General features: G+C 34.9%; 1 protein-coding gene across 1 annotated transcript in view; it reads left to right on the top strand.

Moving 5' to 3' along the window:
• Window positions 1-15786, top strand: part of LOC106465552 (potassium voltage-gated channel subfamily H member 2-like) — a gene marked incomplete at its 3' end in the record, with an annotated part of 55388 nt that extends 39602 nt beyond the window's left edge. The window contains exon 3 of the mRNA XM_022393472.1: window positions 15634-15786. Coding sequence (XP_022249180.1) covers window positions 15634-15786 — 153 coding nt within the window. The remainder of the gene's footprint in view (window positions 1-15633) is intronic.
• Between the last annotated feature and the right edge of the window lie 2398 nt (window positions 15787-18184).

Genomic DNA, 18184 nt, shown 5'->3' with positions numbered 1-18184 from the left:
GCATTACTAAAATACATATCACGACATTTTCAGTAGGTTCAGCATTACTAAAATACATATCACGACGGTGTTAATCTACTTTTGTATACGTGAAAATAATTATATCGTTTTATTTTGTGTTAATTTACTTTTGTATACGTGAAAATAATTATATGGTTTTATTTGGTGTTAATCTACTTTTGTATACGTGAAAATAATTATATCGTTTGACATCCTATTTTCACAGTAGACCCTAAATGTCTGTCTATTTAATTACGTTTAGTTTGATAAATATCATCGTCAGATCTTGTATTTTTTTTAGCCTTCGCTACACTACTTTAAGTTATTATATGCATAAACTGAAGCCTTTTCTATTTCGAAGTTGACGAAACGTTGTGTCAAGTTTTAAAATAATTATAATATTCTTACTTTTTTACCATATCTTCAGAATACATACTAATAAGTTCTTAATTAAAGTTACAGTAGCTCTGAGTCTTTCTAACGTGTAGTAGTTCCTGTGAATGATAAGAGCGTAGCTTCGAAATTTAGGGCTAAATTATAAACGCTTTAGATACATGTAGTTAAGACCATGTATACTTTAGATAATGATGAGTCAAATAAATCTTTAGTTTTTAAAAATTAAATACACGGGTTATTTGAATTCAAAATTTCTAACAAGCATTAATTGTTAATTAAATTCTTTATTTAAAAAAAAAAATTGAATCCTGTGGATAATGTCTCAAAAGTCCTCTGACGGTCAAAACTGCCTTCAGTGTATATACGTGTAGTTATTATTAATTAATTAATTAAAGAACTATATTTCTTACAATCCCTTTTTTTTCTGGAAATAATGTTTCGTTCTCAATTGATTAATTAAAATCTGTTCTTGCTTCTTTTTTTTCCTGTTTGATAAAGAATTCGATTTTCGTCCCCAACTAAAAAATAAAGTTTAACTGAGCAGGATAATATTCAAATTAATTACAAAATGGTAATGGAAACAAAATGGACTTAGGGTTCGCACTCATTGCCGAAAGAAACGCTCTCCGCACTTTGGGACCCTGGGTGTGCTGCAGAAATGATGATTGAATTCCATTTTTCGATCAGACAAAAGTAGCCTAAGAGTTGGCAGCGGGTGAGATTGACTAGCTTACCTTCCCTTGTGTAGCCCTGCTCGAACTTCCGCCACATACCAAGAAAATCATACAAATAATTACGTATAACTATGAATGTATCGACAAATTATATGATAAAATGTTTGATATAATATACAATTAAATAAAAAAAACAGTTACGCAAAATTCGTTCATTAGAAATCGTACCTATATTTTTTTCAAGAAAAAACAAACAAAAAGTTTATTTTAGTAATGGTAAGCCTACTGAAAATGTTAATTTACTTTCGTATACGTGAAATTAATTATATCGTTTTATTTGGTGTTAATTTACTTTGTATACGTGAAAATAATTATATCGTTTTATTTTTTTATTTGGCGTTAATTTACTTTCGTATACGTGAAATTAATTATATCGTTTTATTTGGCGTTAATTTACTTTTGTATACGTGAAAATAATTATATCGTTTTATTTGGCTTATAAACGTCTGCTGGTCTGGTTATTTCGTCAGTTTATATTTATTTGTTGTTAGGTAAAATGTAATGGTCTGGATATTTATAACAACCTGTCACGTGTTTTAGTTGTATATGCCCACTGCGTCTTAAACTTTTTAATAGTTGTTTTCTAACTTTAAAAAAACAAATGTACCAAGGTTTCTAGAATAGTCCATCCAGTATGATCACGTATGTAATCGTGTTTATGAAAATGTGAGTTTTAATGGCATATCAGAGTTATTATAACAAAAATTATAACTATGATATTTCATTTTTCTGCAGCTGCCCTCGGTAAATCCTTGCGTCTGAGAATACCTGGGGTTCGTCGCTTAGAAGAACAAGGGCAACAGACAGAAACAACGCCAACGCCTGAGAAAGAAGCTGTTGTCATGGATACAATACCCGCACTAGACCAGTCGGTCTTCCTCACCCATCACGCCGTGGAAAGAACTAGAAGTCTGGAAATAGGGGATCATGCAGGAACTCACCCAACATCACGTGACATGAATGATATTTCCAGGCGAGGAATCGGGTCCGTTACACCTTTGACGTCACTGGAGGTTGCTCAACAAGTGCATAAAACACTAAAAACGTCACCCTTTGCGGCAGGTATGTGTCACGCTGACCCTGCGCAATTCTAACTAGTTTCACAGTGTTAATTATCATACATGGTACAGCTCACAACAATCACAGTGTTATGTAACATTGTTCGCTATTGACGTATTGATTGGCGTTGGTACTGTACAGAACTATAACATTGTTTGGAATTTAAGCGTTCACAGTGCGTAAATCTGGTCACATTTAAAATTCTTATAGGGCTTTTCTTGAAAAAAATAAAACTTATTTACTCTACATCTAACTAACTTAGCTTCCTCCACAAATCACGACTGTAGTACACAGTTTCCTCCCCTACTTATTGACTTACATTAAATTTTTAATTATGCCATTACTTAGCAAGAAACTCGTGAGAGGAAACAAGCTAGTGAAAATTAGGGTAAAGAAATTAAGTGTTATGTTCCGAGAAACAACTGTGTACATTTTCTAGACATGGTTATAATCTCGTATACAGGAAGTATTTACTTAATCAGTTTATAGTTTCGGTTCGTTTATGAATAAAATTTTATTTGATTCACACAATGAAGGATCGTTATATTTAGTCCAAGTCCTTACATTCGTCAAGATGTAAGGACATTCAATAGAACTAAGTACGTATCTCCTTCGCTAAGTATTCTGGTATATGTTTAAATGTCGCCGGATCTTCCGAGATTCAAATACCAAATGAAACAATGAAACCGTTGTATAATCGTTAAAATATTAAGACTTTTAACGTCACGGAGCGTAGGCTGGGATAGTGTTGTACCAAATACAACACTGTGTAAGACGTATCTATAATTTGATTGTTATAGTGTCCTTATGACAAGTAAAAATTGGTTATTGTTGTTGACGTATTAAAAAGAACCTCATTCAAAGAAAACGACAAACAGATTCCGATGTGTGTTTTTTTCTTTATTCTACCCAGGTTTTAAAACTGATTTACAATTATAGAAGCCGTGTAAAGAAAACGGTTTCCATCCTTTCAGTCAGCGCTGAAACCTTTACAAAGTAATATTAAAATGAACTTATTGATTATAAAACACTTGTAGGTGTTCAGTAGTGCAGCTTTTCGATGTCTTACATAAACCATACAAATTTACGATTACCAACAGACTCATTTTAATAACTTAATCCAGTCTGCACAGTTGTCGTTAAGCAATTTGTTATATATATATAACTAGCGTCTCAACCATTGTTACGTCTGTCGTATCCCAGTCTACCTGAAACGTTCTGGTATTGGGCGAAAGGCCTCATTGGCGTTCAATTTAGCAGATACAATTGTACGTTCTTCTCTACTTTTACTCAGAAATTCTTATGAATAGTTTCTTACGTCACATGTCTAGATCTAAATTAGAAATATAGTTTCAAATTGCGTGTAAACTATAAATTATCGTAATGCAAACATGAATTCACGTGTTGTTATGGTGTGAACACATTTTACTGGCGAAGTGAGATTATGATGAATAATAATAAATGCGTAAGACAATATATTAGGCTTACTGTATCTTTTAACAATAATATATTAGGCTTACTGTATCTTTTAACAATACATTCCCTGTTTGGTGTATAACAATATTTCACACTTGGCTAACAATAAATATTCACACCATACAACTGTTATACTAACAAATGGCGTTCTGATGAGTTCTGGTATTGAACAAAATGTGTCGTCGGCAGTAGACTGGTAGTGTAGTTGAAATACTATTATACACCGTTTTTCTCGAAAAAAAACCCTAACATACTGAATAAAGAATGCTGTGTTTACAAATACAACAAACTTATGACATAATTAATTGATTGTAATTACGAATTTACAACGCTTACTCATTTTTTAAAGTCATTCTTATTACTCAGGCTTGTTTGTATACCACACTCGAACAAACACAAATAACACTTTGAAACGATTTATTATTAAATTCTCACTAAGATTTCTCAAGTTTTTTTTTTATTCAAATTATTTACACCTCTGTTGTTCATGGAATATTTAGGTTTCGGTTTCCTTTTTTCTTAGATTGTTTTGACTATGCCTTTAACTTCTACCCACACTTTCACTAAAAGTGCACATTTAAAGTTTTCTGTTATTATTATTTTACTTTCCACTACTCATTATTACTAATTATGTAAAGTATAAATTTTTCTCATCTTTTTTTGCTTGTTTTGTTTAATTTTCTTATAGGCCTATCGTTGTATGAAATATCACGATGCCTACACACGCTCTTAATATGTACGAAATGTAATTATTACCCATCGTAAACCTAAACTCCTATTTTAAAAAGTTAATAGAAAAATAAATACACGATGCATTATCAGTCTCGTTACTGTTCACCTTATCACCAAATTCTGTCTTTACTACTGCTATTTGTCTTGTTTGTTTGTTCCTTTTTTTTTAGCGCAAAGCCACACAATAGGCTATCTGCGCTCTGTTCACCGCGGTGAATCGAACCTCGAATTTTAGCGTGAACTTATCGCTGACACACTGGGGGAACCTATTGCTATCTAATGATTAATTTTCCCGTTCAATTTTTTTTTATTGGACATTGTTGTTATATCCAGCACAGGTTAACTAACAACGGTAATTTTCTTTTGAGTATTTTATTTTATAAGTGTTTAGTTGGACATTCATTTGATGGGTAAAATCTCGACAAAAAAATGGCAGTATTATAAATTTATTATATTTATTTTAACAGAGATTGTTTTTTAAGGAGTATCTGCGGCTCAGTTGCGTAGAATTTTAATAAAAAAAAAACAGCAACAAAAAAGAAGCGACTAAATAACGAATAATAAAAAAAACGTGAGTCTAAGGTGAGCAATTTTATTTTTTGTGTGTATCAGTCCCCGTGTAGGTGAATTGAGCTGACATGCACGTGTTTAGAAGTACAGCATGTTCTCATGTGCATGAGCAGCGGTGAAATATGGCAGCATGAGTGACGTGCATGCGGACGCCATGTTAGTTAGTGCTAACGTGCTTCCAGCTTAAATGGTGCGTTGTTTAAAGCATGAAAGCATGAAAAGAATGCCAGCTAATTACACAGATACGCTTCTTCGTTATTTATGGATAGAATTCTACAATCGGTGTTCAAAATAAAGACAAAACCTTTGCTAACATAAGTAACTTCGAGGGATTTGTGTGTTATATTAAAACATTATGCCTGTCGGATAAAGTACAAGTATTTGTGTTATAGGGTATTACTGATCTGTATGCTATCAAATACTAGTATGTTTAATGTCTCCTAGGTTTAATACGCTATAAATATTAGTTCATATATTCAACGTGCTTATTAAAAAAAAAGTTAACACTGAAAATTGATTTGCAACCGTGCTATGTCTTTAGATATATTACAGGATACTTGCTAAAGTCTCTCAATGTCAGTATTTATATCACTATTGTCTCAACAATACAGGTACTTGCTAAAGTCTCTCAATGTCCGTATTTATATCACTGTTGTCTCAACAATACAGGTACTTGCTAAAGTCTCTCAATATCAATATTTATATCACTATTGTCTCAACAGTACAGGATAATTACTAAAGTCTCTCAACCTCAGTATTTATATTACTGTTGTCTCAACAATACAAGATACTTGCTAAAGTCTCTCAACCTCAGTATTTATATTACTGTTGTCTCAACAATACAAGATACTTGCTAAAGTCTCTCAATCTCAGTATATATATTACTGTTGTCTCAACAATACAAGATACTTGCTAAAGTTTTCTCAATATATATAATTGTAAATCACTATTGTTTAAATTATACAGATTTTAGTGTGAAGATCGAAAACGATTTTTTTTTTAAATAGGCTCAAAACTTAAACTGTTTGTCACATTTTGACGCTCATAAGCATTTGTGTTTCGGTATTAGTAATAGGGCGTTAAAACCTAAACACAGAAGGAATTGGTGAAACCTTCTGTTCGTGAACTGGTAAACAATGTAGAAGGAACTCTGTGGTGGTTAGGCGTATTGAAAATAACTTGTTTCATTAGAAGAGACGTAATGAACATAATTAATTGAAAGCTCTCATGTCGTGCTTCTACGTTAATATTAGTTTAATTAACTACCAGAGGAGTTTGTCAGCAGTAGATTGTGTTAGTTTCTTTGTCTGTCTGTCTGTCTGTATGTTGTGTGACTTTGTCTTGTGTAGTTTGTCAGCTCAGCTTCACTGTCCCCAACACTGAGCCTCAGAGACGCCGAGCCCTCACCATTGACATGGGTCAAGGTAATTATTATATATTTTAATTAATTCTTGCTCACACATTAACTAAAAAGAACAGTAATTATAACGCATTTTGTAATTTTTAACATCATAAGGGTGTGTTTGCATTACTAAAGTTATTTAACGTTTGCAGAAAAAGCGCTAAGTTCGGGACAGTTTATTTGATATAATGATTACAAGAAATTTGAGAAACTTACTTTTTTTGATTGATATAAAAGCACAAAATTTAGAACAATATGTTATAGATGATGTTTGAAAAATAACGGTAAATTTGAGCATTTTACTTTATTTAATGTCTTTATAAAAGCGCTAAATTAAGGGCAATTTATTTTATTCAGTAGCTATAACAGTAGAGCGTAATATATGGACATTGATATTAATTAATTAATTAATATGAGAAAAGCGATAAAGTTAGGGTGATTTAGTCTATATAGTCTGGACATGTGTTATAATACTTAGGTCTGGAGTGGTGTTACAAAATAATGTCTATATAGTCTGGACATGTGTTATAATACTTAGGTCTGGAGTGGTGTTACAAAATAATGTCTATATAGTCTGGACATGTGTTATAATACTTAGGTCTGGAGTGGTGTTACAAAATAATGTCTATATAGTCTGGACATGTGTTATAATACTTAGGTCTGGAGTGGTGTTACAAAATAATAACAGATTATATTCCAGGAGAGCCAAAATTAATTGGTTATATTCCAGGAAAACCAAGATTAACTGGGTATATTCCAGAAGAGCCAGAATTGACCAGATTATATTCCAGGAAAGCCAGGATAAACTGGATTATATTCCAGGAAAGCCAAGAATAACTGGGTATATTCCAGGAGAGCCAGGATTGACCAGGTTATATTCCAGGAGAGTCAGGATTGACCAGGCTATATTCCAGGAAAGCCAAGATTAACTGGTTATATTCCAGGAGAGCCAGGATTGACCAGGTTATATTCCAGGAGAGCCAAGATTAACTGGGTATATTCCAGGAGAGCCAGGATTGACCAGGTTATATTCCAGGAGAGCCAGGATTGAGCAGGTTATATTCCAGGAAAGCCAGGATTAACTGGATATATTCCAGGAGAGCCAGGATTGACCAGGTTATATTCCAGGAAAGCCAGGATTAACTGGATTATATTCCAGGAGAGCCAATAATAACTGGGTGATATCTTGCAACGATATTTAGAGTTTGATTCTAACTTTACAATATAAACATTATCAGCTATATGCGTCTATAGATGTAGGAACTCTTGTTACATTGCCATTTCTACACACGTACACGAGGTGTAAATATCCACGACACACACACACACACGTCTTACACAGATGTGTATTAGAAAACCAGCCATGTACTTCTGCTATCTGAATATATATATATTTATTTATAACGTACCTATAGATGTGGATTAAGTACGCTTTAAACTCTCGGTTATATACGTATACTAATCCCTTATATGTTCTACAGTTTTCGTTAGGACAATCTGTGTAAGTATGCATTTGTATTATCAAAACAGTATCTATGTGTAACCAGATTCTAAATATATAGAACATTGTTAGAAGGACAGTGGTATGTATAGTCCAAAATAATTGCACCCAGTGACACAGCGGTATGTCTGCGGACTTACAACGCTAGAAACCGGGTCTCGATACCTGTGGTGGGCAAAGCACAGAAAGCTCATTGTGCAGGTTTGTGCTTACACAACAAACATAATAATTTCTATATACTTACTGGTTTAGACGTGTGTTTTAGTCCTTAGGTCTGGAGTGGTGTTACAAAATAATTACACTTAATAGCAGACCAGTCGTAATAAAAAAAATAGTCAAAAGTGGAATTGTCGTCATATTACAGTATAGAAAGATGTCAAGACTAATTTAATAAGGTGAAATGAGCACTGTTGTTTGTACTTAATTTAATAAGGTGAAATGAGCACTGTTGTTTGTACGTATGCGACTAACTTGCGGTCATATACGATTAATAGTTGTCTAAAATAAATATTGTTATCAAACCGAATCTCGAAAATCTAAAGAAAAAATAATTAATTTCAAGACATTTACTAATAATTAACGTGAGGCATTGTATCATCATCACAAAATAACGTATTTTGTACTTGAAAGTCTTCATAATATTACCATCAGAACTTGACGTTCTGACATGATTTCTACAAAATCATAATGAACAAACGTGCTGTTAATTCGTCATTGTTTGTGTATTTCGGAAGTTTTAATTCGTCGTTGTTTGTGTTTTTCAGAAGTTTTAATTCGTCATTAAATGTATGTTTGGAAGGTTTTAATTCGTCATTGTTTATGTATTTCGGAAGTTTTAATTCGTCATTGTTTGTGTATTTCGGAAGTTTCAATTCGTCGTTGTTTGTTTATTTCGGAAGTTTCAATTCGTCGTTGTTTGTGTATTTCGGAAGTTTCAATTCGTCGTTGTTTGTGTATTTCGGAAGTTTCAATTCGTCGTTGTTTGTGTTTTTCAGAAGTTTTAATTCGTCATTAAATGTATGTTTGGAAGGTTTTAATTCGTCATAGTTTGTGTATACCGGAAGTTTAGATTCGTCAGTGTGTTATGTATTTTTGAACAATATTGGTTAAATACTCTATTTTTGGTACTAAAAGATATGTATAGGAACCAATGCTATTCATTTCCTTTCCGGTAATCAATAGCATAGTTCCGATTGCTTGGATCAAGGTCTTAAAGTACATGTACTAAAGACGCTTGGGAGAGCACTTACTTAAGTGTTATCAATGATGGGCAACAACTTAGTTGTCTTATGACTGAGGGATAATCCCAACGTTTTACTCAAGTACCGCTAGAGTGAGCTGCTGCCAACTAGATATGATTTTTTTTTCTACAAAGTTTGTATTTCTCACTTTCGAGAATCGTGTCGAAGTTTCCGGAACAATACGGTACGGTATTACCACATCAGTTGCATCCGTTGCAAGATGAGTATTCAATCAACACGGACAAATACGTAAGGTGTCTGGATTTGTTAGAATATATGAAATAAAATAACACGTCCCATCGTTTTCTATGTACATATATATATATAATTAAGAAAGATATACTTATTTCAAACATATAACAGAAAGAAATTCCATTAGCGTTTCCCAGCACCTTAATTTAGGAACACTTCTTAGAATTTGTTTCTGTAACCATGAAAACATGATACTTCTTGGGTCCGTATTGTCTCCCAAGTCAAAACCTTCGGGTAATTAAACGTTTAAGTAACTTCTTTATCCTAAGGGTATACTCGATTCCATACTCCTCTATAATCTGGAACTTTCTCGGGTATTTGTTTCTCTACTGCTAACCAAGATTATCATTTTGCTCTTGTTGAGCTTTTAAACCCATGGATCATGATGATAAACCGCGTGAAATGCAAACTGTGCCCTCCAGTTGCTCAACGATATGGCCGAAGACTTGTTACGCTAAAAAAACCGGGTTTCGATACCCGTGGTGGGCACAGCACAGATAGCTCTTTCTGTAGCTTTGTGCTTAATAATAAACAAATAAAAAAACGCCACTTCGCTCTCCATAGTTTCAGATTGGCTGGTGTTTGTGATTGTTTAATTTCCCTTGAGTTCAGGAAAGAACGTCTACATAATTGGTATTTATAACACCATTTTTTCCTGTGTTTGAGTTTCTTCTTCTGCATATATATTATAATATAGTTGTTTTTTTTTACGTTACTGGGTCTCTTTTTTTTCCTTCTGTGTCTACCTTGCAGGAAAGCCAGGATTAACTAGATTATATTCCAGGAGAGCCAACGTTAACTGGGTATATTCCAGAAGGGCCAGGATTGACCAGGTTATATTCCAGGAGAGCCAAGATTAATTAACTGGGTTACATTCCAGGAAAGCCAGGATTAACTGGATTATATTCCAGGAGAGCCAAGATTAACTGGGTATATTCCAGAAGAGCCAGAATTGTTTAACAGACACGTCTGATAAGTTAAGAAGTCGACTGTCTCTCATCACGTATCCTCTGAATTTTGTGATGTTCCTTTTACGTTCCTAAATTTTCTGTGGAAGCACAAAGCTTCTCTTTACTTATACATTCATATAAGTAACAACAGCCTTGTAAAAAAAACACATAACATATGTAAAGCAGAGGGACATTCGATTTCCCAATTTAACAGACGTATCGGTAAAAAACATAATAACAAATCAGTCGTAATAGAAAAACTTATAAACACATGTAGAACCGAGCGACAGTGAACTCCCCAATTTATCCTATATACCGATTAAATACAATGACAACCCAGTCGTAATAAAAAATGATAAATACATAAACTTATATTGAACAGAGAGACAGTCGACTTCCTAACTTATCAGACGTGTCTGTTAAGCACACTTAATAGCAGACCAGTCGTAATAAAAAATGATAAATACATAAACTTATATTGAACTAGGCACAAAGTTTAATTTAACTCGTTGGTTGTGGTTTTGGTTTTCAGAACCCTAAGCATTTATCGTGTTTAAACAATTACAAATACTTAAAAATTTATTGTGTTTCGTGCATATTTAATACTAATCTTTCCTGAAAACGCTGTTCAGAATGATCAGCAACAATAAAGTGCACTTAAATAAAAACAAAAACGGATGCTCGTGTAAAACAAGAAGGGAGAGAATGGGAAAAAAAGAATCGATACCTTACAAATGTGTCGTGTTTCAATATTACACATTGCACTACTTACAAATGTGTCGTGTTTCAACAATACACATTCTACCACTTACAAATGTGTCGTATTTCAACAATACACATTCTACCACTTACAAATGTGTCGTGTTTCAACAATACACATTTTACCACTTACAAATGTGTCGTGTTTCAATATTACACATTGCACTACTTACAAATGTGTCGTGTTTCAACAATACACATTCTACCACTTACAAATGTGTCGTATTTCAACAATACACATTCTACCACTTACAAATGTGTCGTGTTTCAACAATACACATTTTACCATTGATGCATAGATGTATAAAATTTGACCTCGACCTTTCGTTTGCTTTTGTCGATGCATAGATGTGTTATATTTGACCTCGACTTTTCGTTTGCTTTTGTCGATACTTGAACTTTATAATCAAGTTAAAAATTGCTTACAAGTAACCAATAGCTTTAGCGATATTTTATTCACCTTATTTCATTGGTAATTTCACTGATAATGACACTGGCTCCACCCATTAGCTGTTGGTTAGTAAGAAGTATATAGGTAGTGGAGGGTTTTTGTGTTTAAGAGTGATTGGTTACATTTTATTCTATCGCGAACCGGAAATGAAAAAAAAAAAAAACACTCGGTGAGTGGGTGCATAACTAATGATTGCAGAATTTAATTAGACTTACGTAAGTAATCTTCTGAGAACTTTTAAGTTGAGAAGTGTTTAAGAAAAGTTAGAAGAAAAAAAAAAGACAACGCTTTCTCTATAAGCAAATTTGATTACTTTGAAATTTTTTTATTAATTGTCTGATCAGTGGGTGTGTACTATACGCAGGAACACAGCTAGTGAACAACGCCAACTGCGCATGCGTCTTTTGTACCACAGCCGTTGAAAATATTTAAATAATGCCAGGCTCGTGTCATCGCACCTAAAATTACCTCTTTATTACATTTTATAGTCAACCTAGCGGGATATTTTTTCTCTCCTCGGGGTGTCTGTTAGGGATAATATAGTTAAAAGTTATTACACAAGGAGGCAGCTGTTAGGGATAATATAGTTAAAAGTTATTACACAAGGAGGCAGCTGTTAGGGATAATATGGTTAGAATTTATTATACAAGTATTCCTAAATGTTTTTAACTCAACGCCAGAAGTTTTTAGGGTTACCAATTTCTGTGAAATGATAAGCTTTTTTTTTTTCTAAAATACTCGGAGATTATTCGAAATTCGCAGCCTTTAAAATTACCGAAATTAAAACAAACGTTTTACACACACAAAAAAGTCACTCAGTGGATTATATTTCAGAATTCTTGCGCAAAGCTACGCAAAGGGTTATCGTCCTTACTTTTCAGAAAGAAGGTAGTTAGTCAGTAGCATCGATCGCCATCTCTGGGGCAACTTTTGTCTCACCGAATACAAACCAACTGACACGACTCGGGATCCAATCCTCTTGGAGCTGTACAAACCGACTGACAGGACTCGGGGTCCAATCCTCTTGGAGCTGTACAAACCGACTGACAGGACTCGGGGTCCAATCCTCTTGGAGCTGTACAAACCGACTGACAGGACTCGGGATCCAATCCTCTTGGAGCTGTACAAACCGACTGACAGGACTCGGGTTCCAATCCTCTTGGAGCTGTACAAACCGACTGAGGACTTGGGGTCCAATCCTCTTGGAGCTGTACAAACCGACTGACACGACTCGGGATCCAATCCTGTTGGAGTAGTACAAACCGACTGACACGACTCGGGGTCCCATCCTCTTGGAGCTGTACAAACCGACTGACAGGACTCGGGTTCCAATCCTCTTGGAGCTGTACAAACCGACTGACAGGACTCGGGGTCCAATCCTCTTGGAGCTGTACGAACCGACTGACACGACTCGGGATCCAATCCTCTTGGAGCTGTACAAACCGACTGACACGACTCGGGAGCCAATCCTTTTGGACCTATACAAACCGACTGACACGACTCGGTACAGGATTTTGTTGTACAAGACTATATATTCGTGTTGTGACTCGTGTGTTATAAATATAACAGGTATTGTTAGTTTAGTAAGTTATAACTTTTTGCAACTATCAATTTATTATCACGGTTCAATATTTGATATTTTATATAGCCATCAAACTTATAAACTCGCTGTATATTCAAATCATCTTTGTTTGTTCGAGAATTTTCGCGCAAATCCACACGAGAACTATCCGCGCATATATATTCATCCCTAATTTTGAACTGGTAGACTATAGGGAAAGCAGCTAGTCAACAGCACCCACCGCCAACTCTTGGGCTACACTTGTCTGACCGAATAGTGATATTACCTTCGCTCTTACGAAGTATTCACGGTTTCAAAAAGCTAATCGAGTTTCTGAGACAAAGGGGCGCGAAGTATGAGCCCCCGTAAATTATAGTCCGGAAACGTTACCCTCGGTCCTTCAACAGACGTAAATTCTCAGCTTACACAAACATATTGTAGAGAAACAATATTTACTGGACGGTAGTTGAAGGTGAGTAAAGATCAATATCTGATTAGTGTGAAATAATTAATAATATTTACTGGACGGCAGATGAAGGTAAGTTAAGATCAAAATCTGATTAGTGTGAAATAATTAATAATTAACAATATTTAGTGGACGCTAGCTGAAGGTAAGTAAAAATCAAAATCTGATTAGTGTGAAATAATTAACAATATTTACTGGACGGTAGATGAAGGTAAGTAAAGATCAAACTCTGATTAGTGTGAAATAATTAATAATTAACAATATTTACTGAACGGTAGATGAAGGTAAGTAAAGATCAAAATCTGATTAGTGTGAAATAATTAATCTAATTAGCCAATAATATTATCATCAAAAGTATTATTATTATGATACAAAACATGCAAAGTGTAGAGAGATAAAAACAACAACTTGTAATAAAGCCATTCTACAAAATAAACATCATGAGACAGAATAAGATATTGATCCGGTGGTTGTCATTAAACTATTGGAAGACGAGTTTCTGTTTATAACTTTCTTGCTTTAAAGTAAACTAACATTTTTTTTACAATAAAGTAAAAATATTACTGCTTAACACATCGGTATTAGAAACACAAATGTTGCGATTCTTTCTGGACTCAGTGCGGTCCAGCGGTTAACATGCTGAACTGTGGATCCGACGTTCAATGGTTTGCGTCCCGTTAGTGCCAAAAAACAAACAAACAAACAAAAACGTTCAGTGTTATACAAGTGACGCTTAAATCCCACTACTCACTCAAATACGATTAGTTGTTGGTGATGGTGTTGACCAGCTGCTTTTCCCTCTATATAGGCTATCACTTCAAAATTAGTAAATAGTTTGGTTTGTTATGGATTTTGCGCAAAGCTACACGAGGGCTACCTGTGCTAGCCGTCCCTAATTTAGCAGTGTAAAACTAGAGGGAAGGCAGCTAGTCATCACCACCACCGCCAACTGTTGGGCTACTCCTTTACCAACGAATAGAGGGATTGACCGTCACATTATAACGCTCCCACGGCTGAAAGGGGCGACCATGTCTGGTTTGACGGGGATTTGAACCCGCGACCCTCAGATTACGAGTCGACCGCCCTAACCACCTGGCCATGCCGGGCCAGTTAGTAAATGACTAGCGCAGATGGCCCTCACGTAGCTTTGCACACGTAGTTTTAACAATATTATAAAATCATACATTCCGATATGTACTTTGAGCTTGAGTTTACAAAAATGATCCGTTTTTACGGTTTTAATGTCACAGGGGAAAGTCGCTTCACTTGTGAATATGAGGATTGTTCATCCACACCCGCAGTCATTGTAAACTCATTAGAATATCATCCACAATTATGTTAATCTGGAATTCATAGGTACAAGTTGTTACGTCACTTATTCTTCTGTTTAAAAAGCCAGGAGGAAGTTACGGTCAATTAGTGAAATTAAAACTGGATCCTATCGTATCAATTCACCACAGTCAGTGTATTACTAAATAAACGACTTTTTTTTTGTAAAGCGACGCAAGCAAACATTTTGAAATTTACAATCGAAATATAAGGGCGACCCCTGGTGGTAGAGCTGTAAGTTCCCGTAATTACAACGCTAAAATCCGGGGTTCGATTTCCCGCTGTGAACGCAGTGGTACATCGGTAAGTTTACGTACTTACAATGATAAAATCCGGGGTTCGATTCCCTGCTGTGGACACAACAGATAGCCCAATGTGGCGTTTCTCTAAAAATACTAATTGACTAACATATATGGGCCTGATCTAAATTTCGAGTCATCACTACAAACACAAATAACAAATTCCAACCTTGTTGTAATTTATGGACTGGGCCCGGCATGGCCAGGTGGTTAAGACACTCGACTCGCAATCCCCGTCACACAATGGGTCAGTGTTCATTTTGAGGGCTTATAACGCTAATAATCGTTTTTTTTTTTTTTTTTTTTTTTGGATACTTGCGGTGGACACAGCAGAGATAGTCCATTTTGTTAGCTTTGCGCTTAACAACGTATTTGTACATGTTTAAAATTGAATCAGCAAGTATATTAAATTTTCTTTAACCTTTAGTCAGTCCACATATATTTCTTTGTTATAGGTTCCAAGTTTTTATGCAGCCAGGTGATGGCCCCTATCAGAAATGAAGAGGGAATTGTTTCTATGTTTATTATAAATTTTGAGGATCTCACTGACGCCCCCTATCGCGACGAACTAGATGACGTGGTACCTTCGATTATTGACCCTCGAAAACGTAAGTATACAGTTATAGAAGTTTTCTTCTTCTTCCGAGGGGGGTGGGGGGGTATTTTATTTATTTCCTGAACTTTACGTATTCGAATTCTTGAAATATGAAAGAAGATATTACGTACTATCAGCACTATGATTGAATAACGTTAAGTTAGTCATTTTACGACGGATTTTCTTTGTTGTAATGGAGGCGAGACGTAGGTCTTTATATTATTTGGCTCGAGCCAGAATATAGACTATCACAAACCATCAGTTGTATTTTTTGATAGAATAATAAAATAGTTTTTTTTTAATTGGTGAATAACATCTTTGTAGTTGATAGCATACAACGTTTTGTTTTTTTCTAATTGTCATTAAATTAGTCTTTTAAAAAAGTCTAGAAAAAAGTAATTAATTGTATCAAGAGTTGTTGCTTAGTAACATGGGTGACAGAGTTGTTGCTTGGCAACATGGATGACAGTTTTGTCACATTCAAAATATTTACAATGATTATATACAATTACATGATAAGGGTTTTTTTTAATAGGGAGAAGAAGATTAATTCAGCCCCCCAGTGGCACAGCGGTATGTCTGCGGACTTACAACGCTAGAAACCGGGTTTCGATACCCGTGGTGGGCAGAGCACAGATAGCCCTTGTGTAGCTTTGTGCATAATTAAAAACAAAAAAAAACAAGATTAATTCGTCAGTGTGGTATTTTTATCAGTCGTCTGACAAAAATTAAAATAATTATTAATCTGTGTGTCAATACCAACACAGCAAAACGGTCTCTGTTTTGAATAGAATTGTTTAAACATTTGTTTAACAACAAGTAAAGGCTTTGAATGGTCTTATGTTTTCATTGGGGGTGTGTCTGTGGTTGGTTTGGTCTGAAGTTTCATTTGGTGGTAGTGTCCAGGGTCACCGATGAGGAGTGGAATTCTCCGAAACTAGTCTGGCCCACTGACTAGTGAAAGAATAGGCCATTCCAAGCCTTGTTTAAACAACTCTGTTCAATTATGTACAAGCTGCCCAGTGTCGGCTAAAAATACGAAGAATTAGATTGTGGCAAAATGCTACAAGTTCTTCAAATACCTATAGAATGATAGGTTTCTTTTTTTGTGAGTGTAAAACACCTAAATACACCAGTTCGAATCTTTATTTTATTACTTCTCCCTTCCGTAGTGTTCAGCCACGTACCCGTCCTTCGGGAGTTTCTGCAAGGAAGTCCAAACTACAGGGGACAAACGATGGCTTTTCAACGTTGTTTTAGCAGATCTACAGGTTTATCATTTATTTTCTTCCAGTTTTGCCTTTTTTTTTCCAGATCCTGCATCTCTATACGAATTGCTGCATCACCGCCATTTTCAGCGTCAAGCCTAATTTTGCTTTAGTTCTTTGTGTATTCTTTAAATTCAAATTACTTGATTTATTTCTTTTATAAGTTGAACACCTGGGAACCTGACTGATGTATAATTTCTTATGTTTGATTTTCACTCCGACTTCGTAAGTTTTTTTTTTTTTAATTTTTAGAACTCACTTTGCACTGCCGACGACCACACCAATCAGAGCTGCAGCTTTAGTCACGTGATCATTAACCTTATTTAAATACTTTATGCAAAATCCGCCTTTCAACGCCCTAGCTCTGCATCCTCTAGTTATATTGTCAGTCTTGCTTGCTAGCATTTCTCACGCACTGAACAATGGCAGTCTTTAATTAATACGTTTCTCTCCCAGTGGGAAATGATTAGAAATTGTAAGTCTTGTGTCACCTGTACCAAGTTACACGTTAAGGCTTGTCTATTGCTTCACCACTGATAGCTAATGTAACACCTAGTAATAATTAGAAAGTGTGATTAGGTCATTAAATATTCATAATTATTTTTCATTCTCACAGTTTGCAGTAAATTAGCGTTGCTAACTAATAATATTGTATTTTATGACTTTTCATTTGTGACAACAAGACACATTCTACCACTTACAAATGTGTCGTTTTTCAACAGTACACATTCTACCACTTACAAATGTGTCGTGTTTCAACAATACACATTCTACCACTTACAAATGTGTCGTGTTTCAACAATACACATTCTACCACTTACAAATGTGTCGTATTTCAACAATACACATTCTACCACTTACAAATGTATCGTGTTTCAACAATACACATTCTACTACTTGCAAATGTGTCGTGTTTCAACAATACACATTCTACCACTTACAAATGTGTCGTGTTTCAACAATACACATTCTACCACTTACAAATGTGTCGTATTTCAACAATACACATTCTACCACTTACAAATGTATCGTGTTTCAACAATACACATTCTACCACAAAAGCAAACGAAAGGTCGAGGTCAAATGTTATACATCTATGCATCGACAAAAGCAAACGAAAGGTCGAGGTCAAATGTAACACAT

Source organism: Limulus polyphemus, unplaced genomic scaffold (genome assembly GCF_000517525.1).
Source record: "Limulus polyphemus unplaced genomic scaffold, Limulus_polyphemus-2.1.2 Scaffold1980, whole genome shotgun sequence".
NCBI lineage: Eukaryota > Metazoa > Arthropoda > Merostomata > Xiphosura > Limulidae > Limulus > Limulus polyphemus.
The sequence above is the reverse complement of the archived record's forward strand: the minus strand, read 5'-3'. Positions and strand labels throughout refer to the sequence as shown.